The 24,474-nt window shown below is 38.4% G+C and overlaps 1 protein-coding gene and 1 non-coding gene across 7 annotated transcripts in view; one reads left to right on the forward strand and one right to left on the reverse strand.

Moving 5' to 3' along the window:
* Positions 1 to 918: 918 nt before the first annotated feature.
* LOC115440530 (titin homolog) overlaps positions 919 to 24,474 on the reverse strand; it is a 131,723-nt gene continuing 108,167 nt past the window's right edge. For all 6 annotated transcript variants that reach the window (XM_037443752.1, XM_037443750.1, XM_037443755.1 and 3 more), the window contains 16 exons: positions 24,017 to 24,265; positions 19,832 to 20,308; positions 18,391 to 18,563; positions 14,161 to 14,254; positions 11,252 to 11,882; positions 10,074 to 10,240; positions 8,865 to 9,074; positions 7,889 to 8,180; positions 7,133 to 7,265; positions 6,210 to 6,378; positions 5,468 to 5,507; positions 4,711 to 4,843; positions 3,708 to 3,864; positions 2,618 to 2,740; positions 1,683 to 2,123; positions 919 to 1,464 (listed from right to left, as the gene is read on the reverse strand). In XM_037443752.1, the coding sequence (XP_037299649.1) occupies positions 1,702 to 2,123; positions 2,618 to 2,740; positions 3,708 to 3,864; positions 4,711 to 4,843; positions 5,468 to 5,507; positions 6,210 to 6,378; positions 7,133 to 7,265; positions 7,889 to 8,180; positions 8,865 to 9,074; positions 10,074 to 10,240; positions 11,252 to 11,882; positions 14,161 to 14,254; positions 18,391 to 18,563; positions 19,832 to 20,308; positions 24,017 to 24,265 (3,470 nt within the window). In that variant the 3' untranslated portion in view covers positions 919 to 1,464; positions 1,683 to 1,701. The remainder of the gene's footprint in view (positions 1,465 to 1,682; positions 2,124 to 2,617; positions 2,741 to 3,707; positions 3,865 to 4,710; positions 4,844 to 5,467; positions 5,508 to 6,209; positions 6,379 to 7,132; positions 7,266 to 7,888; positions 8,181 to 8,864; positions 9,075 to 10,073; positions 10,241 to 11,251; positions 11,883 to 14,160; positions 14,255 to 18,390; positions 18,564 to 19,831; positions 20,309 to 24,016; positions 24,266 to 24,474) is intronic.
* Positions 20,811 to 20,883, forward strand: Trnav-aac. The gene has a single exon. It is a non-coding gene; the product is annotated as a tRNA-Val (tRNA).

Consider the following 24,474-nt stretch of genomic DNA (forward strand, 5'->3'; position numbering starts at 1 on the left):
TTAGCCAATCAAAATAACTCATTCGTAAACATGTCACAAATACTTTGTTCTGATTGGTCCATTTTTGAGATAAATCGTAAAAAGCCATTTTGGTCGTTTACTGAATATTACAGTATAATGAACTTAGTGGATAGTGGCGAATTGTATCTTAAGTATGAAACCCCTCGCAGTGCCGCTCATTGTCGACCGTGTTGCTTGTACTTCAGCCGTCTCTCAGAGTGGACATAAATTATCCAACCATCGTTAAAAATAAACAAAAAAATAAATACTTTATTTATCACGTAGGCGAACAAAGTTGAACTTATGATACGTCAAAACAAAGTATAGGAATAATTATTATTATTTCTAAACAACTATTAAAATTACTTATATAACTATGGACATTTTAAATTAGGGATAAAATTTATAATAAAAACAACGTACAAACCGAAGCAACCAGCTCGGGCTGGGAGGTAGGGCGAAATAAAAGGATAACGCGTTGCGATCCTCACCGGCGAGGACATGAGCCCTAAACTAGCTAACCTACCAGCCTTTCAATAGGTACCTACGTGATGGCTACCCGAAGAAGAAAGGCAGAAAGAAACTCCGTTCGAATAAAATAATTAAATGACCTATTTCTTTAGTTTAGATGTCATATCTTTTATTTATGAGTCGCTTATACTACGGTTTAAACGACAATTTTCTCGAGGTTTTTGTATTATAATTGTCTCCCGACGTTTCGCAGACTGCCTTTGTTGTCACGGGACGGACAAGTTTTGTTTAAATGTCTAACACTCGTGTAAACATAACAAATCAGTGTATAACTATCTAAAATCAAACCTTTTCCAGCTTTAGTAACTACGTTAAAATGTTAACAGTGATAATAAAGAGAGGTTTCAAATAATAGGTAATGTAGACATGTCAAAAAATGATAAAACAAACAGTTTATAAATTTTATTTGACAATATATCGGGGTGCGCTCTAGTTACATTTGTTTTCTAAGTTTAACGTAATATTATTAATACTTTTCGTTAACTTACTATCCCACACTATGCTATAGCGTTTACGTGGCAGGCCGTTTCACACGGCTACGACATAAACAATTTATTTGGTACAAAATTGCACTTCGTAAACAAATTTCAACCAAGTTTATTTACACCATATGAAAATTGTAACATATAAATATTTTTACATCACTAAAACTAGTCTCTACTCATTTTAAGTACGAAATAACCTTTGACTTCTCGACATATGAAAAAGACATCTTACTACTAAATATTTAATGTAAATAAAAAATCGCGCAAGCCGTGTGAAAAGACCCTTAAACATAACCTAAAAAACAAAAACTTAATAAACTCGTTATATCGACGTCGCGTCTTAATAAATAAATAAAAAATAATAAATAAAATGCACAGACAAAATAAATTAGAAGAAAACAATTTTATTTCACGTTACGTCACTCTTGATGTTTCTTTTATCCGTGTCCTGTAATAAATTAAAAAGGTCAGTTCATAAACCACATAAAAGACTATATAGCGAAATCATAGAAATAAAATAATTTGCACTATTTTTTATACAATCGCATATCGCTTTAATCGCAGAGCATTTATAAACGGGTACCCACTTTCGCTATGCTATGACAATTAATGTATGTATCTACCTGATCAGCTACTTAAAACCAATTATCACGCAAAATAGCATACCTACAACACACCGGCCGCATCAGTCTTGCCTGGGCGTCGAAGGTCTTCTCCTGTACCCCAGGGACCGCCTCGGCGACACGCTATACGCCCTCAATCCCCCATAAAACTTTCCCTTCCTTGTTATAACCTCTAGTCTGGCAGAAGCCTCCGCCCTTCCGAACTCATTTTCCACCGTTATCCTGTATATTCCTACGTCTTCTATTGTCACCTCGTCAATCTCCAGGATCCTGAGGATCTCGTCTTTCTCCTTGACGGTGATGCGAGCTGTGGGGGTGAGGATTATGCCATCCTTATCCCATGTCGCCCAGGGTGCTGGTAAACCTTTGACAGCGCATTGGAAGACTACACTGTCACCTTCCTCAACTACTTTGTTGAATGGGTAGGTGTAGAAGGCAGGCGCCATTTGCCGCGCTGGACTGCAGAGACGGCGAGGCTCCGGGCCTGAATCAGAAATTAGATTGGATGTTATAATATAACATAAATATGGTATCATCATCAGCATCAGTCGTAGGATGTCCTCTGCTGAACATGGGCTTCCCCAAAAGATTTTCAGATCGACTTATTGAAAGCGGCCCGCATCCAGCGAACTCCGAGTATCAATTATGGTATCAATCTATAATAAAATCGTAAATAATGGCATCAATGTTTTATTCTTTTCCCGCTATATGATTGTCTTAAATAAAATTACTTCGAAGCATACCTATTCTAAAGTAAGTAATAATTTGATCGATACACTTTAACCACAATTACCAATCAGAAATGAACACTTAAACAATATAAAATTTGACTCCCAGGTGTCTGTGTAAATAAGTTCCTACCAAAAATATCATCCCTGACAAAAAATAGGGAATAGTAACAAGAATTTATACGTCGAAATCACAATTTATTACATAGACTTTTACTAACTAAGCAGGAATTCAAAGCTAGTGCCCTACCTGGTGTCCTGGAGACGGATCTCGCTGGAGTGCTCCTGGGCGTGGAGCGAGGAGTCGACGTAGCTGACAACAATGCCGGCGGCCGCCGCAAACGCTGGCTTAGCATGTTCGGTTCACCAGGCGCTGGAGAAAAATACACCATCCAATAATTATAAATCAATGTCGTAAGCGGTACGAAGGCTAAAAAGATACAGCATCAAATAAATAACAAATGGGTAGGTAATAGTAGACCGGATAAAGACATAGTAATCTATACTGGTACTAAATAAAGCAAAGGGTTAGTAGGAAGGCAAACAGGCCCATGTAACCTACTACTACTCTTATGAACATCATCAACTCGAAAATATTGGTAGATCTATATGAATTAATAAAGGATATGATGAATCTTAATGATCCAAGTCCGGCTGCATATATGTTGTGTTCTCATTTAATACATCTACTAGGTATTAATGTGGGGGTTATTTTTTTTTCACAATTTCTCTTTCTTGTCACGCTAAGAGTAAAAAGTACCACATATTATGTGGCGGACATATGGACATGTTAAATAAAAGTACAACGCCATCTATTCACATGCGTGTGAACTCCGAGATGAAGTGGATAACTGTAGGGGTCCAACTCTCAACTGTCCGTCCCAATATAAATTAAAAATAAATCGGCATAATATGTCAACGATTATTTCACCCACGACAGGCAATGATGCAGGCACAGGGTAACTTTATCAAGGCAATGTTATTGATTTGCTAATATAATTATTAGTAAGGTAGTTGATTACTTTTTTAAATATATTTATCAAAAATTTATGCCGTTTATAATCTAACGGAAAAATAATTATCAAAATCCACGTAATATTAAATAAGTCGAAAAGCTTTGAAATTTAGTGGAACGGGCAGCTGTTAAATAATTGTAATAACAAACTGTAACGTCACCGAGTGTCACGGGCCAAAACGCAGCATGCGTGAAAAAGTAGTGGAGATATTGCGCAATCTCCTCAGATTGCGCAATATCTCCACTACTTTTTATTACTACTAACAGGTAGTTAGGAGCTGGAATCATTTATGGGAATAGGCCATTTGTCATAGTAAGAACTTACGGTACACCACGAGGCAAGCGCTGGAGCGTGCCTTGCCGAGGCAGTTGGCCGCCTCGCAGGTGTAGGTGCCTTCGTCTTCGGCCGTCACCTGCTTGATCTTGAGACGCGCCGCACCTTCCTCGTAAAGCGCTTCGAAGTCGGGACAATCGCGTATTAACTGTAAAGTACAAAATGATATGTCACTATTGCATTAGTCATTTATGAACGTACATATGTTGCAAAATTGATGAGTCCTTGAACTTAATTATCAGATTTGTAAGTTTTACCAATGGAAAATTATACAGTATTGTAGAAGTAGGGTCAGGAGCTTGCTCAAGTTGATTATATTTTTTTTAATATTTATTTATTACTATTTATATGACCATTACTACTTGATGGTAAATGAGCACAACATTCACGGACATCCACAACCACTCGGCATTAGTGACGTCTCACATTTTATGCAGGGCAAGTTCTCCGTGACACGTAAATACTGCTCAAACAGTATTTATACCAGCCAGAACTCGGAATTCAAAGCTCTGCATGATAATAATCTGCGCTATTACAAAATACGGTTGCATTGTAGTATGTGCAAAAAAAACTGGTCTGCGCTAGCTTCAATTCATACAAATATGTTAGCTCATGTGCATATCTCTCTTATGTTGGTGTGAAGCACGACTCCCCAGAGTAGTTCAATAATGTATAATGCTTTGAAATTTAGTGGAAGGGGTAACTGTCAAATAACATTTGCATACTGTGACGTCACTAAGTATCACAGGCCATAACATTGTGTGCTTGAGAGAGAGATAGCACGATAACCCTACCACGCCCCTACTTTCCTCACCACATTATTTCAACTACAAGTAAGTACTTTATTTTATAACCAATTTTAATGGTGATTTCCGGAATTTCCTTTTAATGTTATCATCTGTTACATATAAATAAGGTACAAAATCAACACATAGGAAATCGTCCTATTGTGATCACCTATCTACCTGTCTGTAAGTATTAATACTCTTATTACCTCGTTGTAATGGAACCAGCGCACGTACGGCTCCGGGTTCCCAGAGACGCGGCACTCGAACTCCACCGCGTCGCCGTCATACGACAGCAGGTCGGTCAGGTTTCGCTCGAACCGGGGCAGCACTTCCACACGACTGGGTAGTAGGAGAAAGATAGGAGTTTGATTGAAAATTATTAGAGACGTGGTTAATGTTTTTATGAATTTCATTTTTTTATATTAGTTGATGCTCGCGGCTCCGTTCGTGTGAAAGCCTTTTCGGCAACAAACTCTCTAAATAACTGAGAGAATCTATAGCGCCATCTATATGATGCGAGCGGTAACGAAAGTCTAATAAAAAAAATCTTACAGGAGTTAGTTACCGAATCAAAAATGACTCATATTAGTCAAGGATATAGTCTATCTATGTGCCAAATTTCACCCAAATCCGGCTTCAATGTTTACTTCCAACATACACACAAATATCCAAACATGTAAACATTCGCATTTAAATTAGAATAAGATAACAAATAAGATGGCTAGTAAATCTAAAGTCCATGTACACACAATCGCAATTTTTTTTCCGTCTCTATACGTTTGTTAGCTTGGCAGAGCCAGCTTATACAAGCAAACCGGACTTTCAAGTGAGTGATTTAGGCACTCGAAACCCTTAGTATCTCGAACATGATCCTAAATGTATTTTATTTTTGTGATCTAGTTTCCACGTCCACTTTGAAGTTAATGAAATGCCTCATATTCAAATGTTTATGAATTCACTCACCCGTATCTGACATTATGAGCATCCTCCGCAGCACAAGGGTCTGTAAGTAATGTTATTATTTAAAAACAAAAAGTGTAGAGCGAACGCAACGGTGACAGACGAAAGACCTTTCATTATAACAGGCCTATCCATACTAGATATACAACTGACTTCAAAATACGACTTGGCCTGAACAAGCCCCCACGGTGAATTTTTCACCATCCACGTTTCTTTTGGACATAAAAAATCTCATATCCAGCAGTACTGCTGGTCGTATGTCATTGTTGTAAAATAGCCCTTATTTTCAAAACAATTAACTTTGATTTTAAGAAAACCTTCCTGATGGTGAGATATGACCGCCTTGGCCACCATACCTTGGACGTAATTTTGTAACCCAATTATTGCAAAATAGTTTTTATTTGTACGCATGAAGTGAAAGGATGTAGTTACTAAAATTGAGAAGGGTATGCTTAGGTGGTTTGGGCATTTGGAGAGGATGGATGATGGGAAACTGACGAACAGGATTTATAAGGCGAATATGGATGGAAGAACTGGTAGGGGTCAACCGCCCCAAACCTTTGAATGTCAGATTTCAGATATCAGATATCTGACATTCTTAGTAAAGGATAGGTTTAAAGTACCCGGAACCGGCGGGAATGCATGAAAAGATTGATGAAGGTGGAGGAAGCGCCTAAGAGAAATGAAGTAGTCCCTGACTACTGATACTATTTATATATGTAGTTTTTATTTTCAAAACATTTACCTTTGACTTTGATCTGGAGGGATATGACTGCCTTAGCCTCACCGTGGACATTACGCGCCACAACCGAGTAGGCGCCGGTGTAATCAAGTTTGGCATGCGGGATCTCAAACCGGTATTCCGGTCCTTCTCCCACTCGTTTGAAGTGCGATGCGTCGCGGTAGTAATCCGGCTGGAAGGACCAAAAATGATTGAGAGGGTTATATGATTGGCCAAATATTTGTTTCTATTGTTGTAGTGCATAGCAACCCTTAGTAGTGGCTACAATGACTAAAGTATTAACAAAAATGATTGAGTTTTTCATTTGCTTAAGAAAGCTTATAATATATTGAATGACGAAAACAGTCAATAGAATATTCAAAAAAGAGAATCAAAATGACGATTAATTCCTATGATTGTAAATAACATCGGGGTCTAAATTATTGATGACATCAGGAATGGTTCGACCTTTTCTAAATATTGATAAAAAACCGAGTCTAACTGAGTCTATCTGGCACTTTTGTCAAAAACTACAACTTAAGTGGGTAAAAATAATTTATCAGTCACAAATCAGATTTTTTTTTTACTAACGTATTATGTTTCCTTAAACATAACAATATCAAGGCTAACTTGCCTATCTTTAACCTAATCAAACATCATTTCATATCGTCATATAAAAAATGTAAACATTTTGCTCATGCTCAGCTCAGACTTTTTGAAGTTATGAGTGTATTGTAACTTGCTTTAATAGAAGAAAAACTTCGTAAGCGAATCTGCATACCCAAGAAATTATCCAAACAATTTGGTAGGTATGTGAAGTCTGCTAATCCGCATTAGACCAGCGTCGCTGTTGTGAACTAAACTAGCCCTGAAACCCTCTCAATTGTAGAGGAGGCTCGTGCCCAGCCGTGGGACAATATATGATACAGGTCTGATACTATTAATACCTTCAAGAAGTCTCTAAGCCAGTAAACGTCAGGCTTGGGGTCTCCCACCACCTCGCACTGTATGATGACAGTGTCACCCTCGTAGGCCTCGCTCGAGCGCGGCTTGCGAATGAACATCGGCTCCTTAGAATACCTGAAAACGAATTAATTCATTTGATTTATTTAAGAACTAACATTTTTATCAGAAGGACGGATAGATATAATTAAGTATTACACCGCGTAAGAAATAAATTCTGTTTAATATATTGAATTTGCAAACACGCGTTTTGATTTATTTTCATTAGTGCAGGCTTCACCTATGTTATCCCGTAATCTTTATCGATCGGAAGAGAATTTCTTAAAGAATAATTTTTATTATAAGCTGCATGTATTCTAGAAAGCAATTGACTACGGATAGATGTGTGGCGGTACAATCAATGCATACACCGCCATCTCGTCAACATCGCCGGAACTGCAAGATGATCGATGCGTTGATATAACTGTAGTGATAACACACAGCAATCACGTTAGATGGCGATAGACGATCCTGAATTACGCCTGCACAATTTGAGCAACGCGTTGCATATATAGCACCTTCGAATAGGAACCGTCGGAGGGGCCGCGGCCGGTCACAAGCAACATTTGCCTGAATGGGAATCTTCCCCTTCCATAGAGGAACGTAACCATCTGTTCCTCTACAGCGGCGTCAACTTTTACGCCGCTAAAGTGGTGACCCTGAAGTGCTAACATATTTTTTTAAAAAAAATCATAGCTCACGGCACATCAGGACTAATGACGACAGCTGGTGGCTTCGTCTCGCAGCTGGCCTCCCCGGCCACCACCTCCACTTTGCCTGAAGTAGACGCTCTCCCCACTTCATTAGACGCTGTGCAAGTGTACACCCCACCGTCCCTGGGGCTAACAGCTGCGAGCGCAAGTTCAATCTGCCCGTCTCTATCGAGGGTCATGATGGCGCGCCTGCTGGGCCGGAGGCGCACGCCATCGCGATACCACGTGACCCCCACTGACGGGTACGCTTCCACTACTGCCGATATTCGGAGTTCTTCGCCTGGAAGGAACATGTTACATGACTCTTCGTAAGATTTCATGCGTTAGCGACGTTCAAATTGGTTAAATTTTTGAACTCTAACTGTTGAAGGTTTTATATTATAATAATTTAGCTGGCTGATTTTGTATACATTGTGTTTTCCATGACGATAGAAAAATAACAAAAATAGAAAATGGTGTTACTGTTATACATTCGTTGTAGCGTAACATCTGCTAATAATAAAAAAAAAATCAGTTTATAAATTCTAAGGTCGTTATTCCTCTGCTAAATATCCCATTCCTAACACTAACTCTGTTCCCCGATCTAATGTTTTCGTAGTATGGTACCATCTAATGAATTATGTAAGTCTAGATCTAGATTCATAAAACTGGAAAAAAATATATTTTTATATAGTATTATGGCGCAAAGGAAATAATTTTGTATTCGGAAACAAAAAATTCTAAATACTATTACTGCGAGTTACCATTCGCTTTACATAAATTGATCATCATTTTAGCCCTTGAATCGTCCACTGCTGGACATAGGCCTCCCCCATTGAGCGCCACAGGGACCAGTTCTGGGCCGTCTTCATCCATCGGACTCCGGCGACCCTCACCAAATTGTCGGTCCAATAATCCGGTTAATTAATCAATAACCCAAAAAAGACAACTTTTTTAAAATGCATACCGTTTTATAAATACCTACCTTCATTCAGTCTGTAAAGAGGGTCCAACCCACAGCAGAACTCCGGCGCGACATAAGCCCTTATACCCTTATCCACCACCAGCCCGCAGCGGCAACTGACGGCGCCAAAGGGGTTCCTCGCGAGGGCCTCGTACATTCCTCCATCCTCCAGGTTCGTGGGAGCTATCTCCAGCGTGTGGAAGTGTTCGTCTTGGTACTTGTTGTGCCTATCTGAGGGTCAGAGGAAATTTTTTGGATATAGCCAAGTATAGTTTATATGCAGTCCTTCAAGAAATTAAGTTTTCTCATGTCCAACAGCCAAGAGTGCGCCAAAATTATTCTAATTGGAAGGAGGTAAAAGCCACAGGAATGGGAGAAGATTAAAACATTCGACACAATGTTTTGCTGAAAAATATTGGATAATGAAAAAGTTTTGGGCCTTTACTTGAAACAGAAGTAGGGTGGCAGTGGCAGTTATTTTGAACAATTTTTACCAGAATTCTATATAAATCATTAAATTCGCTGTATTGCATTAAATATGACTAAGAGCCTGTTTCTTGAGTTTCACGTAAATTTTGACAGATATCGTATTGAACAGCTAATTTATATACTCATTTTATTACCATTTATTTCGGAGCATAGATAATAAAATGTGAATTTTGTATTGGATCGGCATATTGACTATATGACCTGAGTATTTACTCGGAAGTTGTGAAACAGACCCTTAATGGTAATCTACATTTCCCTTTCATTAATAATGTGCTTCACGTTTGAAAGTTACGAGTATCCCTATGTAATAAACTATCTTTCTCCCAGAATCTTATAATACGCGTGCAAAGCCATAATCATAATCAGTAATTCAATAAGATTTTAGAACGTCAGATACCTAATCCTCTGTCGCTTGCAGGAGGTAGGTCTCTCATATGTGAGAGTACGCCTTGGTAGATTCCACCGCAATGTCTATTTCTCCCGCCAAGCAGCAGTGAGTAATCACTGTTGTGTTCCGTTGTTTGCGTTCAGTGTGAAGAACATTGTAGGCAGCATAACTACTCGGCATAATAAGACTTGACATCCCATCTTAAGATGGCAAGCCCAGTGGAATACCAATCATTACTTTGTAATTCAAGGTGTTGGATAGTGTTCCTACTGTTTATGGGCGATCGTATCGCTTACCATCAGTCGAACGGCAAACTCGTCTCGTTATTCAAAGCAATAAAAAACAAAACTTACTGTCTGTCGCCACTTCCTCCCCATCCTTGTACCAGGTGACAGTGGGGGGCGGGTTTCCCACGACCTGGCAGGTCAGACGTACTGGATATGTGGCCTGCACGCGCCTGTCCCGGAGGCGCATTGTGAACTGCGGGGGATACTCGCCTTCCACACCCTGGGACCGCTCCCTGGAATCCAAAATATTACCTTAACTCGTGTTGCAGTGACATCACTTTGCCGTTCTATAAAATAAGTTTTAGTACCGCAATTAATATACAACCTTTTATTGTATGGAAGACTTATTTAACCATTCTATACTAATATTATAATCTGTTTGTTTGAATGGGCTAATCTCAGGAATTGCTAAACCGATTTTGAATTTCTCTTCACGGTGTTGACACTACTTTATATCCCGGTAAGACTTATTCACGAAGGTAAAACCGCAGGCAAAAGCTAGTTAGGAATAGTAATACTATAAACAACTATAACAGAAATCAACTCTTCACTTCATAGGAAAGGGATTTTATTGGCTATCTTGATACTTATAATGATGGTATTTTTAAAGGAGACGAAACTTTTACCCCTTATTTAGACGTTTTTATTGTATCTCAATATTGTTGTATCTCAATATTAGCCAATCACAACGACCCTACGTCTACGCACTGCGAAGGCTGCCATGCCGTCAGCACTGAGAAACAGACTTATTTTCACAGCTTTAGACAAATAGATAAAAAACGTTTTATGAATAATTAGTTTTTAATGTAATTACCAAAACTTATTTAGTCTGTTAGAACTGTATTATGTAGACCTTTTTCCACTGCAGGATACAGTAATAGACAAAATATATTAAATTTCTCTACTGTATATTGTGGTGTGAGATCCGAACAATGACTATTTCTAAGATGATATCCATTTTATTTTAATAAACTGTAAATGGTATAGTTTGATCCAGCGCACCTATTATGGATTGTATATTTGCTTATATCATACAATATAATTTAAATTAATTAATTTCCAAGGTCGCAGCACCCTTAGCAGTATTTATCATAAAGATAAATAAATTCAATACTTTCTATTCATTTTTAAACACTAGTTTACTAATCTTTACTACCAATAATATAAGTTTACCGCCTTGTTGCTCAGAAGTAGACTTTATCAAATATTCAAATATGTAAACAATAATAATAAACACAACTAACCTCTTAAGTTTAGCATCGGCTTCCCAAATAAGCCGGTCGGTGACCACAGCGAGCCTTGCATAAGTCGAAGCGCGTCCATGCAAGTTACTGGCTTCACAACTGTACCGCCCATCGTCCTCATTGTTAATATCCTTGATGGTCAGGCAGCAGTCATATCCGTTGAACGACGTCGCCATCCGACCCTCCTCTTCAATCTCATGGCCGTTCTTCATCCAAATCACTTCAGGAGTTGGCTTGCCCTTGACACTGCAGCTCAGGTTAGCGGTCTCTCCAGCCAGGACCTTAAGTTGTCCGGGCAGAATATCCACGAACTCAGGCCTGGCACCGGCCAAACCAACTCCGATTGGCGTGGAGGTCTGCGTGGGCTCACCCCAACCGTATCTGTTCCGAGGAGTCACTCTGAAGTGGTACTCTTCTCCTTGCTTCAAGTTGAAAGCGTCGAAGGAGTTGAGAGGGGTTATTCCGAGTTCGACCCAGCGCGCGCCGCCTTCCTTGCCGATGAGCCAGGACTCCACCTTGTAAGCGAGGACTGGCGCGACGGCTCCCGGGTCTGGTTTGGGCCAGGCGAGTGAGAGCCAGTTGTTGCCGCCGTCGACGACGCTCGGCTCCCCCGGGACGCGGTCTGGTACGGCTAAAATAAACGGTATTTGAGTCCACGCGGCAGTGACCTCCGTGCATTGTTGACGGCCTGCCAGACGACACTGCCAGATATTGATTTGCTCGCCGATTGGGTTTATTTATGACAAATCAATGTAACAAGATGGAATCACAAATAATGGTTATGCAAAGCTAATATAAATGGAATATTCTTCCTTATAACATTTATTACACGTTTTAAATTAAAATTATAATTCATCATAATAATGGATTTAGAAACTCAATGAATGATCTTTGTCAATAAAACATTTACTGACACTCGCATATGGACGTCAATATATTTTATACACCTCACAAAGAATAGCATAACTGCGTAATAGTCTATAATTATAAACGCTTCTAAAAGGTATAATCAAATTTAGAAACAGCGCCATCTGTTCAACTCATGTAGAACTAAACTTTGTGCTGGTCCAATAAATACTACTTTGTACTTGAGTTTTATAACTCTTCACTCTTAACTTAGAGTTCTAAAAGTGATTCTTGAGAATTTGACAGATGGAGGCACCTCTGCTACTTAAAAAGAATGGCAAATAGAATCTTGTAGGACAGTGTTTAATCAAAAATGAATGACTTAAATTTCTTGTCCACTTGAGCTAAGTTGCGCCTGGCAAAAGCCTTTTTATTTTTATGTTAATTTTGAAACTTATCACATATAATAAAATTGTAAATTTTAATTATTCATTAGCATATCACGCCAAACCCACTTATTGGTTCAAAATCTAATAACTGAAAATAATTAAGCTTTGTTTTATGTAACATATAGAATTAATTTAATCAAAATTGACCCACGGTATCATATCTTTTTTATAATTTACAAATCTCATAGTTCCATGCCGCTGCCTCCCGCCTATAGGTATAACAGCGTAGGTATAACAGCAAGGTATAGCTAGAAGATATAAAGAAGTTGTGGGGCCAGCTAATACCTCACTAAAGACGTTTTAGTAGTAAATATATTAATATTTTATTTCTCTTAAATTTTTTTACGTGAAATAAAGAACATAAACAAATGCCGCATGAGGTAGTACTTATTAAACTCATGCTCAGATTCTGTGACCGAGCTTTTGTCTATCTATATTCGATTACGGATGAGATATTTTTAACACATAAAGAAGGGCCATACTCCGTCTACGGAGGCATATCCGTCTTTTTGCAATGACGGGCGTTCTAATCAATGGACAACTCTGATAGCCAAATAGGTAAATAGGACTTTTGACTCTTAACTGTATGGCTATCATGGATGTCCTTTGAATAGAATGACCGTAATAGCAAGAAGGCGGATTTGCCCTTATAGACGGAATATGGCCCCCTAACCTTAATTTGACGCAGATACGCAAAAAGGAAGATTAAAGTTTTTATCGTATTTTGCGCATTGATATTCTATTTTATATGTTGTTAATAAAAAGTTTAAATTACATTATTTTGACTAAGATGTTTTTACTAATGGAAAATGTAGGCTTTGTAGACTAGAAATTCGGCATAGGTACTCGGCTCATTTTCGACCGTAATATGGGTTGGATCCTTTTGCGTATCTACGTCCAATTGTAACCCAATTTGAATTAAACACAGCCTTCAGAAATGTGCAGTCGGATATGAATATCCGATTCTATAAATAGCGAAAAGGTCCAGAATAGTACGTTGTGTTTACTCCTGATATAGAGATGTTGATGGGATCTATGCGGTCAGGCGGTGCAGTACTCCCACGCGTTTATTTGAGGTTCAAGGTTTGTTGTCAATACAAACACGAAATGTTGCTACTGTTACACACACATCACGCATTATCCCCGAAGTGATATGCAGAGGCGCAACCACCTACTTCTCGACAAGTGTATTCCGTCGTTTGATGTGATAGGAGGGAAGCCTATCGCCATATCGGGCACAAATTTCATACACCGGGCAGATTAGCAGAAAAACCCGAATATCACTTTTTGCCCGACCTGGGATTCGAACTCAGGACCTCAGCTGCAGTCCAACGCATACGGTACAACTACGCCACCGATGCAGTGCTATGTTATAATATAATCAATGTTACAAATTGCAATTCGCAAATTATAATTAGTTTAATAACATTTACCATTTCGATTCCAATGATAACGTTATGACACGTTTATACATCTTGTTGTAGATTATAGTTTTCAAAACCTTCAACAAAGTATAACACTAATAGCTAGTGTTATTGCGTATATCCGTACATAAAGTTACATAACCGCAGTACGGGAGAACAATTAGGTAAAATAAAAGCAAAAATAACTTACATTTGTATTTTCGTTCGGATATAGACAACGCGGTGTCGTCCAGCGGATACGTCCAGTCGGATATCAGGTTTTCGGATGAAGCCCGCTGTCGCACCTGGAACAATTCCGTGACCTTTCAAATGTTGTCGGATATACGAGACTTCAGCGTCTTGTTTGGTCTCTTTATTTGTATGACGAACTTCAATGATTTAGTAATATCTGTATTTAGATACCGCCATTTTGGAACTTATAAGCTTATCCATATACACACAACATCACGCATTTTTCCCTTAAGGGGTATGCGGAGGCGCAACCAGGACACCCACTTTTCGCCAAATGTGTTCCGTCCCATGATGTGATAGGGGCGAGCCTATCGCCATATCGGGCACAAATTTCACACTCCGAGCTGACTCTGAGCAGAAAAATTATCACTTTGCCCGACCCGGGATTCGAACCCAGGACCTCAGAGCGCTTTCGTACCGCGCATGCAGTGCAACTACGCCACCGAGGCAGTCATCTTATTTTTACTAATATATAAAACTCAAATGTTTGTCTGAACGCGGTAATCTCATGAACTACTTAATAAATTTCGTTTTTTTTCACTAATAGGAAGCTACGTTACTCCTGGACTCCACAGGATTTTTGCCGAGACAATATTTATCCCGAAAAAACATTTTCACGAGAGCGGAGCTATAGACTAATGCTAGTTTTTATTAAATTCGTGGTGGATAGTATACTTGTGGTACATCGAGAGGCCGACTATCACAGCAAGTATGATAAATATATCTTGTATTGAGGTCTGGTATTGGGAATAAGCGGCGGTGAAAGCGGCGATATCCTAGTTGGGTGTGGAACGAACTGCCGAGACGAATGTTTGCAGGTTCGAAACCCAAGGGCACACACCTCTGAGTTTTCTAAACTTATGTGTGTATTCTTTGTGAATTATCGCTTGCTTTAACGGTGAAGGAAAACATTTTGAGGAAAACTGCATACTTGAGAAGTTCTCTATAGGAATTTCGAGGGTGTGTGAAGTCTATCAATCCGCACTAGGCCAACGTGCTGGACTAAGGCCTAATCCCTCTCAGTAGTAGAGGAGGCCCGTGCCCAGCAGTGAGACAGCATGTAATATAGGGCTGATGATGATGATGATTGGGAACAAAATTGTCATAAGCAGTGATAACTGTTTTAACCATCATTATACCCAGTTTAGTTGAGGAGCTGTCCCAAAGAAAACGGCACCCCAACCGTATATAATTATCCAGTTCGAGTTTATATTTACTTTTATTAAACCGGTTTTTATGATGTCATGGAAATCTTTGGGAGTCTATGTTCAGCAGTGGACATCCTGCAGCTGATGATGATGATGATGGAACCGGCTTTTGCTCACAGTTCCGACCATGTGAAATAGTCTTTCCTAGATAAAAGTAACCTTATAAACTTCCCAGGATAAAAACTATCTTATGTCCGTCCCAGGGTCTCAAAATATCTTCACACCGAATTTCATCTAAATCGAGCCAGTGGTTCAGCTGTGAAAGCAGACAAATGGACAGTCACTATCGCATTTAAATGTGTGGGCTTGTCACGGCTTGTTCCCTAGTCAGCAGATCTCTGATGCCCACCGGCATAATTATGCCTGTCAAATGACGTTTCGTTGACGGTGCGATAGTTATCATCGTTTTAGGCGGGAATCGTCCACTGCTGGACATAGGCCTCCCCCATTGAGCATCACAGGAACCGGTTCTATGCCGCCCTCATACATCGGACTCCGGCGACCCTGACCAGATCGTCGGTCCATCTCGTGGGGGGCCTGCCTACGCTGCGTCTCCCGGTTCATGTTCGCCACTCCAGAACTTTTCCGCCCCAACGGCCATCAGTTCTACGAGCTATGTGCCCACTGCCACTTGAGTTTCGCAACTCTAGTGTGCGATGTGTTATACGCTTGATAAAAGTCGGAGGTCATTCATCAGAACTCCCGCGAAATTATTGTCCATATATAATCCCAGCCGGCACGTCCCACGCGCGACACGTGGACCGCCTCTGCATTCGTCCGGGCTTCATATTTTCATCAATATTATTTTCCGCTAAACACTCCACTACGGTGCAGATTTTTTACTTTTCCAACTGCGCAGTAGTTGTTTTTAAAATAATTGAGACGCAATTGCAATTTGTAGAGATAAATTGAAGGTTATATAATATCAGTCCTGTATAATATCCTCCTCTACTACTGACGTCTCAGAATGACGAGTTTCATAATGCGTAGTAATTACACTGGTTATAATGTCCTTCAAACAGGAATACAACAGAGCATTCAAACTGTTGCTTGATGGTAGTAATAGACACTGCGGTGGTACCTACCTAGACGGCCTTTCGTATACGAGAAGCCTACCACCAGGAAAATCAGGCAATACTTATTTTTATCTTCTTAAAATCGCTCCAAATTTTAATATTTTTTGCTACCATTACCTATACATCATTTTATTCCAAAAACATTTCGTGGAAACGTCAATATTTATACTGGTGTAGATAAATACGTAGGCTCTCGGCACAAGATAAACGTTATGTAACTCGGTCCATACGCGCGTGGGCTGTTTCTGGAAGCCTCACAATTTCAAACCATTTATTTAATATATTTCGCATAGATACCAATACAGTTTTAAATTTCATGGAAGTTGCTGTTCACGGAATGTTTACGAAGATTTTAAGGTCTCCATTAAACGTTGCAATTTTAATTTGAAAGTCCCATTTAATTTTGTTTTATTTTAATATTTAAATCGTCCCATTTTTTCATTGAATCGGTAACGTCTATTATATTTGTTATATTAATCTTGAAACATGAGGTGTGTCTTATTATGTCCAGTAGTTACAGGTTACAATGTCCTTCAAACCGGATCACAACAGTAACTTCGCACTGCTACTCGGCGGCAGAAAGACATTGCGGTGGTACCTACCCAGGCGGACTCTCATATATGAGAGACCTCCCACCAGAAAATCTTTATATATCTTTACATTATAGCTACCGTGTGTAATGGTCTTATGCATGTGACAAACCAAAAGCAATTAACAACCAGGATAGTACGGGACACGCGTTGCACATGCTTTTAGTTCCCTATTAAATTTTCAATCATAAGCCTTTGTAGATGTTCTAGGAACACACAGTTCCAAGAATAGAGTCGGAGTACCGGCTTGTTTGTATTGAACAAGCCGTGACGTGAAATATATTACTGTTGACTGATCACCATATCGATGTAGCCAGATAATATTAATGGCGGATGGGTCACGATTGATTGAAATAGTTTGGTTCGAGATTTAAGTAAATAAAATATGCTTGAACCGACGAATAAGATTTACAATTTATTTTAATAATAATTATTGAGACTAATATAGTCAACGGAGTGACCAAATTTTTTTTTTATGTATACCATTCGTATTATTTTATAGTACCAACCGCATACATGTTTTCACATTCGTCTATTTTATAATCGGTATTGCAAAATAGACTAAATTTTACAACTTGTCTATTTTACAAGGCTCCTTGTACATTCACCGGTTTTGCCGGATTTTTTAACTATATATACTATTCTTGTCGGTTAGAACATTCCTGTCTCGTTACAGCAACATTTGTTGTCACCAGATTTTTCTCATAATTGAGCATTTTATTCTACGGATAAAAACAATTACCGCTTTCGTCGGTTTAAACCCAAATTTTATTCTTAAAAGCACAATATTGTATATTGTACTGCAATGGCGGAGTCTTATATTCTTAGAAAAAGAACCTGATACAACATATAGGTACTAATGTGGATAAATGCAATCTGCAAATCGATCTAATTATTATAAGATATAAGTTATGAAAGGGAAGCCGGCGGAAACGAGGTTATGTGGACCTCTCGCTACTATTGTACTGTTACTTCTTGTCGGCCCTTTTGTAATATAGGCTTAGACAGGGTAGACTTAGACATTTCCGTCAGAGGAAACCCGCAGTCGTCCATAATGCGTCGAAGAGGACTACCGCGGAGTTTTAGTTGGTATGCCGCGCGTTGTATATAGGTTAGGGTCTCGGCTCGGCGGTCGACCGAAGATCAACATCAAATCCAGGCGGTGCAACGCCGGGTCATAAGGCACGGTAACCCCAACGTAACCGCTCAGGCGCCCCCCACGAAAGCTGGGCGGTAGTCATAAGGCACTTTCTCCGCAAAACAAAAACAATGTAATGTAGGCTGTGAGTTTTGATAATAAATTAAATATACCAACCACAACGGTAACGAAAGCTCTGTCGCATCCGTAAGCATTTCGCGCCAGAATGCAGTAGGTTCCGGCGTCAGATACGACGGATCTCTTTACTGTGAACTTCACGTAGTCGTCTGACGTCATCTTGCAGACGCGCTGGCTAGTTGTAATGTCGCGTATGCCTTTCATGAAGATCACTGGAAACAAAATTAGATTTGTTGAACCAGTACTTAGGGTGTGATGCTAGATCTGACAATCAATTTTTTTTTTTTTGCCATATTGTGGTAATATAAAACACACAAACAAAGTGCCTTTTTATCAGACTTAAGTAACTAAAACATTATTATTAATCGTAGTGAACTCTTAGAAAACTAAGAATGATATTGCTTATTAGTGCTATAGACTTAATTGTATTTTTTGCTAAGAACCTTGTTGTTACAAAAAAATGGTATACTGTATAATCGTTAACTTTAAAAATAAAAGCAAAATTGCTGGTTCAAAATAAGGTTTTTTATTTCCCTGGCAATAAAATAGCAACAGACTTGGCCTATATAAGAAATGTGAAATAGATCAGCGCTAAAATGTACGCAAATTTAAAATCGTGTCTATCGTAGCAAAAAAATTTCACACAGAACATGAAAAAACTTCAAAAACAATAAATATTATGTTCTATTTACCCTTACTTACACTTGAATTAATTAATTCAATGTTCAAAGCGAAGCAGAAAATACATTTAAATTAAAATGGCGAGATACTTTTATAATAAGGCATTATGGGATTAGCAGAGATTTTAATTAGCATCCAGCTTAAAGAAATGTCGAAGACTTTTTTGCTGCATATTAATTAAATCAGGAACGTAACTTTTTAGTTTTTATGTTGATGAATATAATATTTGAAATCTATATGGTATAAAATTTATAACGACAAATCAATTTTAAATTTTTTCGATGTGATGTTTAGAACGCATTTATAAATACCAAATAATTCTATATAAAAATTGTATAGAACTGCAAAAGTTTTTTCTATAAATAGTATTCGTGTGGGTTTAATTTAACTTACTAAAGTTCAAAAGTAACATTTGATTTGCCCAGAAACTAGTAACGCGAGTTACATGAACCTTTCATTGAGTTCGGAACACAGAATCCACATCTACGGATAATAGTTCTAATAGACAAAACACTATTATTCATACACAATGACTAGAATAATAAAAAATATCATTAAAGAAATGTAATAATTAAAATTTCCTTCAACCATTTTCATATCGCTCGCTCTCTTAACAAAATAATCACGTATTGCAAAATTATTAATTTGTGGGAATCGTCAAAGAAACAAATTTGTGTTTACGACCTAGGTTAAAAAATGAAACCTATGGCATGAAAAAACGGAAGAAAAAGTAAAGATCGCGAATAGAAATTAGTTTATCTTATTAAGAGAGCGATGTGAGTAACAATCTGTACCTCACCTTTAGGCTTCGGCTCTCCCTGCACCCTGAAAGATATATTGATATCCTCGCCTACAGAGATCAGGATGTCCTTCTCCGGCCTTCCGACTATAATAGCCGGCTTTCCGTCCAACTCGTTAGGCTGAACAACAGTTATAGCAGCATTCATATCCACATTACCATGAGTACTCCAAGCTCTACAAGTATAGAGTCCGCTCTCTTTCTCAGTCACGTCAGATAGAGCCAAGGTATACAGTCCATGCTCTACAAATGTTCTAGCGTTCCTGTATATCTCGGTGACGGAACGACCCTCTCGTAGCCATTCGACCCTGGTGGGGCAGCCTCGGATCTCGACTTGCAAGCCGATGGTCCCGCCCTTGACGACTTGGTAGTCGGTGAGGACGTTTCCGAAGTGAGGGCGACGTGTTTCCAAAGCGTGGCGGTTGAATCTAGATCGTTCTACGGTTGCCAGGTTTGGGCTGAGGCGGGATTCCCTTCCTGTAAATAGAGGTTTTGTTTTTAGAAGGATTACAATCAATTCATTTGGATATACTATTCTCATAATTGGATAATTTTTTAAACGAATGACTGATTGACTATAAGGGCCATGCGTGTATCACTTTTTTAAGACTAATCTGTAAGTATTATGAATACATATCTACGGTTGAAAGTTTCATTGACTTAAACGACATTTTTTTTTTAAATAAGTTTCATACATATTTGAAAACAACGCTTTTTACTGTTTTTTTAACTAGTAATTTTTTTTCGAAAAATATATCGCTTAAGTCTTTTTCGCTTTTCAACCGTCGGTATGATGTAGTGCGAACTGATTTCTATTAAAATAACAACGGGTTCTTAATCGCATTGTCTCTGTCCTTTTGGCCTATATTCAAACTTCTGTATATACCCGCTCACTCTGTCCTTCATACATAATATTTGACGCATGCGCACTTTGATCCTTTTCTCCTAATGAACCTTTACTCCGTTTGATACAATAACAGTTTTCGTAGTGTAGCGGTTATCACACCTGCCTAACACGCAGAAGGTCCTCGGTTCGATCCCGGGCGGAAACATGCCTTTTTTTTATTTATGGGGAAAAAACAAGAAAATTACTTTTTACGGATAAATATTTTTCGAATATACTTACACGTATGTAAGAAAATTCGAAAAGTGAGCGAGAAATCTACCTTGAAATTTTCCGTAATAGAAATTCATTTGGAACGTTTAATATTTTGGGTGACGATTAAAAATAAATTAAAAAGCCACATATTATAATTAAATATTCCCTTCAAGTCATGGATTAAATTTGCGAAACATGTCCCGTGTCTAGGTTCTATTTCGTATTCTTTATACGCTGAGCTGAGTTGTATGCATCACATTTACAATCAAGGCCACTACGTGATATGTGAAATGCTCCACTAATGACGAGTGCAAACGTGAGTTGCTTTTACTGAAAGCGCGTGATTTCAGGAATTTTGCAGACTATAATTTTCAGGAAAGGAATGTTTACTAAATGCGTTTAACTTTTTATCCGAATTCAAAAAAAGGAGGAGGCTCTCAATTCGACTGTATGTTTTTTTTATGGCAATTGTACTTTATGCCAATTTCAACTTGGGATGCGTTTAACTAAAAAAGAGTTCCTATTTGTTCGCGTTTTGTATGTAAATGTGCAATCTAGTTGGTCGCGGTAGGAACTCGCAATAATAATTGACGAGTTAATCAATGTGTTTTAGTCCGTGCTCGCATTTTATTAATTTAATAGTAAATACAATAAAGTGTAATAAATAAGTAATAAAACATTTTTTTCGTTGCCGGATGTTCCCAGATTACATAGTATGCTATGTTAAAAGGTCAATACGAGGACAGAGTCAAAGCGCATCGAATCATCAAATTCTTCAGAAGTTGCTCTAATGCATGCATATTCGCACGGTTTTACATTTAGTAGTCATGGATATCAGTTGCCAGTTGTTTCTCAGTAGTTGAATATCGTAAAAAAATTGACGATGCGTTGCTTTGCCTTATAAGCAATACTTGCATTGATGTTTCACATTTAATGTTATTCTATGATTCTATATTCTACCCGGAATACAAAGTCGCTTACGATACAGGCAGTGTCTAATGTACTGTAATTTTCTAGTGTAGGGACCGAGCTAATGTTCATTTATGCTTTGATCCCAATTAAATATTATACATTATAACTTAGTCATAATTTAGTTCATAAGGAAAATTGTACTTTTGTTTATAAAAAATAAATCCAATTGAATTAGGAATATATTTATCAAGTATATAATATGTGTAATTTTAAGTTATGTTTTTAATTCCACATATTATGTCCCATGAATTAATGAATCCTAGCCAAATTTCCGTCACGGCAGTACTTAGAAGATTTTATAGTGTACAAGTGTTTTATGTATATGTCCTATATTTACACCTAATCTCACCAAGGACGTCGCCAAGGAGGGGCAGGGAGGGGCAGCTGCCCCCCCTAGGAATTCTAAAAAGTTGCCAAATGTAAAGCAACCAAAGTCCTAAATCTTGCTTGGTGTAATTCACGAATTCCATTGCCGGTGAGAGGGAATGGGGAAGGAACATGTGCTCTCGATTTTACCTACAATTCATACTTTTCTCATTGTTCATATCAAGTTGAGCCCCCGTCCCTCCCTAGGCTATCGGCTGGCGACGCTCTTGAATCTCACTCAACTTCACATCCCAAATGATACGCATCGTTGCGCTTCACGCCTAATATTAAAATAGGTTTCCGCCTGGCACAAGAGACTGTAATTGACGCGTGGGCTTTCACGGTCGTGGTGCATATCGGGCTTATTGTTTCACCATTTGAATACATTCAGAACGTGACGTGAAAGGCTTAACCAGTTAAACTGTTCAGTCATGCTACGTATATTTCTCGCTAGATGGCGTCAGCCGTTGCAACTTGCTGAGCGTTCTCTTTGACTCAAAGTTCTAGTGGTGTTATTATTGTCATTTGACGAATCGTAAAGCTTGCTCGTTTCATTGTTTAATTTGTAAAAACGAAAACTAAGTATTAAATCCCATCGCCTAAACGGTTATTCAATACCAAGTTCCGTTCAGAGCAATCACTTGCATTTTTTGATTTAGGATTCATTTATTTTGTAAACAAAATCTCAAAATGTGCAAATTCACCAATAACATCTTTAAATTGAAAGCACAGCATCGTACTGCCATCATCAACCTAAAATATAGGATGCTAAGTGTTATTATGCTTTGTAGTTACACGTCCCAGGAAACACAAACTATAGAGACAATATTAAAATAAATTATAGCCAATATTCAGACGCCATCTACATCACATGGGGTATAAATACCGAATAGAGTTTAAGCCATCAGTGCACACTTTATTTTTACCTTGTATTTTGTAAATACTGTCGTCACCCTTTAAGTTACAAATGGAATTTCTTTGCAAACTTTGTCTATTCTAGCAGGTCAAAGTTATCTTTTCGTTCTTAACTATTAAAAATAATACATTTATACATTTCAATTCCTTTTCGTAGTAATTTTTATGATAAAAAAAATTAAGATTATGTAATATACTGTCAAACAGTTGTCATACACCGTAGACCCGCTACGGCGTAAATGTCTACAACGTAGTAAGTTGCTACGTAGTTTCTTGACCTGCGTAGGTGACTTCAACGATTTTCCGGGTGCAAAACATTTATTTATTTATTTATATAGGACTATTAACGGATATTTCAATGAAAAATTACATTAATTTAAAAGCTAATATGGTTACATTTGCATTGTATGTAATAACAGATAGAAGCAACATGTGTGTTATATTTAATTGTAGTAGGTAAGGAAAGTATAAGATATTCAACGTACTTGTTAAAGGAGTTCGTCCCTGTCCCTATGTATGCTTAAATCTTTAAAACTACGCAACGGATTTTGACGCGGTTTTTTAATAGATACAGTGATTCAAGAGGAAGGTTTATATGTACAATAATAACATCCATTAAATAGTGGAGAAATACTGTTATTTTGTTATGTTATACCCGCACGAAGCCAGAGCGGGCCGCTATGGTTTTATATACAACGTTCATAGTTTTTCTGTAGTGTATTTAGTATCAGCATTGCACCCGTGCGAAGGCGGGGCGGGTCGCTAGTGATGATTAAAGTAGAGTGTCTGATTACAGCGGTAAGTGTCCAATAAATACAAAAACATCCACTCACCCGTATAACTAACGACGTGCGTGATTTGATCGGACCACATTGAGTTCTCCGCTTTGCAAGTGTACTTGCCGCTGTCTTCGGGTGTGGGGTGTGATATAGCCAGCCTGCAGACACCATCGGCAAGGTAGTACGCCTGATGCCGCTCCGAGGAGACTGGCCGTTCGTCCTTCAGCCACGTTATGGTCGGTAGAGGCTGGCCGCGGATCCTACACTCCAACACTAACTCGTCTTCGGCGAGGTGGTATGTATCTATAAGAAAGATCAAGCTACGTAACTGTCTCCACGAAATATTATGTTTCACCAATTAAAGGTGTATAATAAATTTATGGATTGATTTATGTTAACTTTTGTGAAAGTCAACTTTAGCACTAAACTCCATAATTAAAGCTAAACTACTAGGTCAAAATTTATATCCATTATGTACTTTTCACATAGAAAGTGACAATCATAAAGGGGAC

The sequence above is a fragment of the Manduca sexta genome, chromosome 27 (genome assembly GCF_014839805.1).
Source record: "Manduca sexta isolate Smith_Timp_Sample1 chromosome 27, JHU_Msex_v1.0, whole genome shotgun sequence".
Lineage (NCBI taxonomy): Eukaryota > Metazoa > Arthropoda > Insecta > Lepidoptera > Sphingidae > Manduca > Manduca sexta.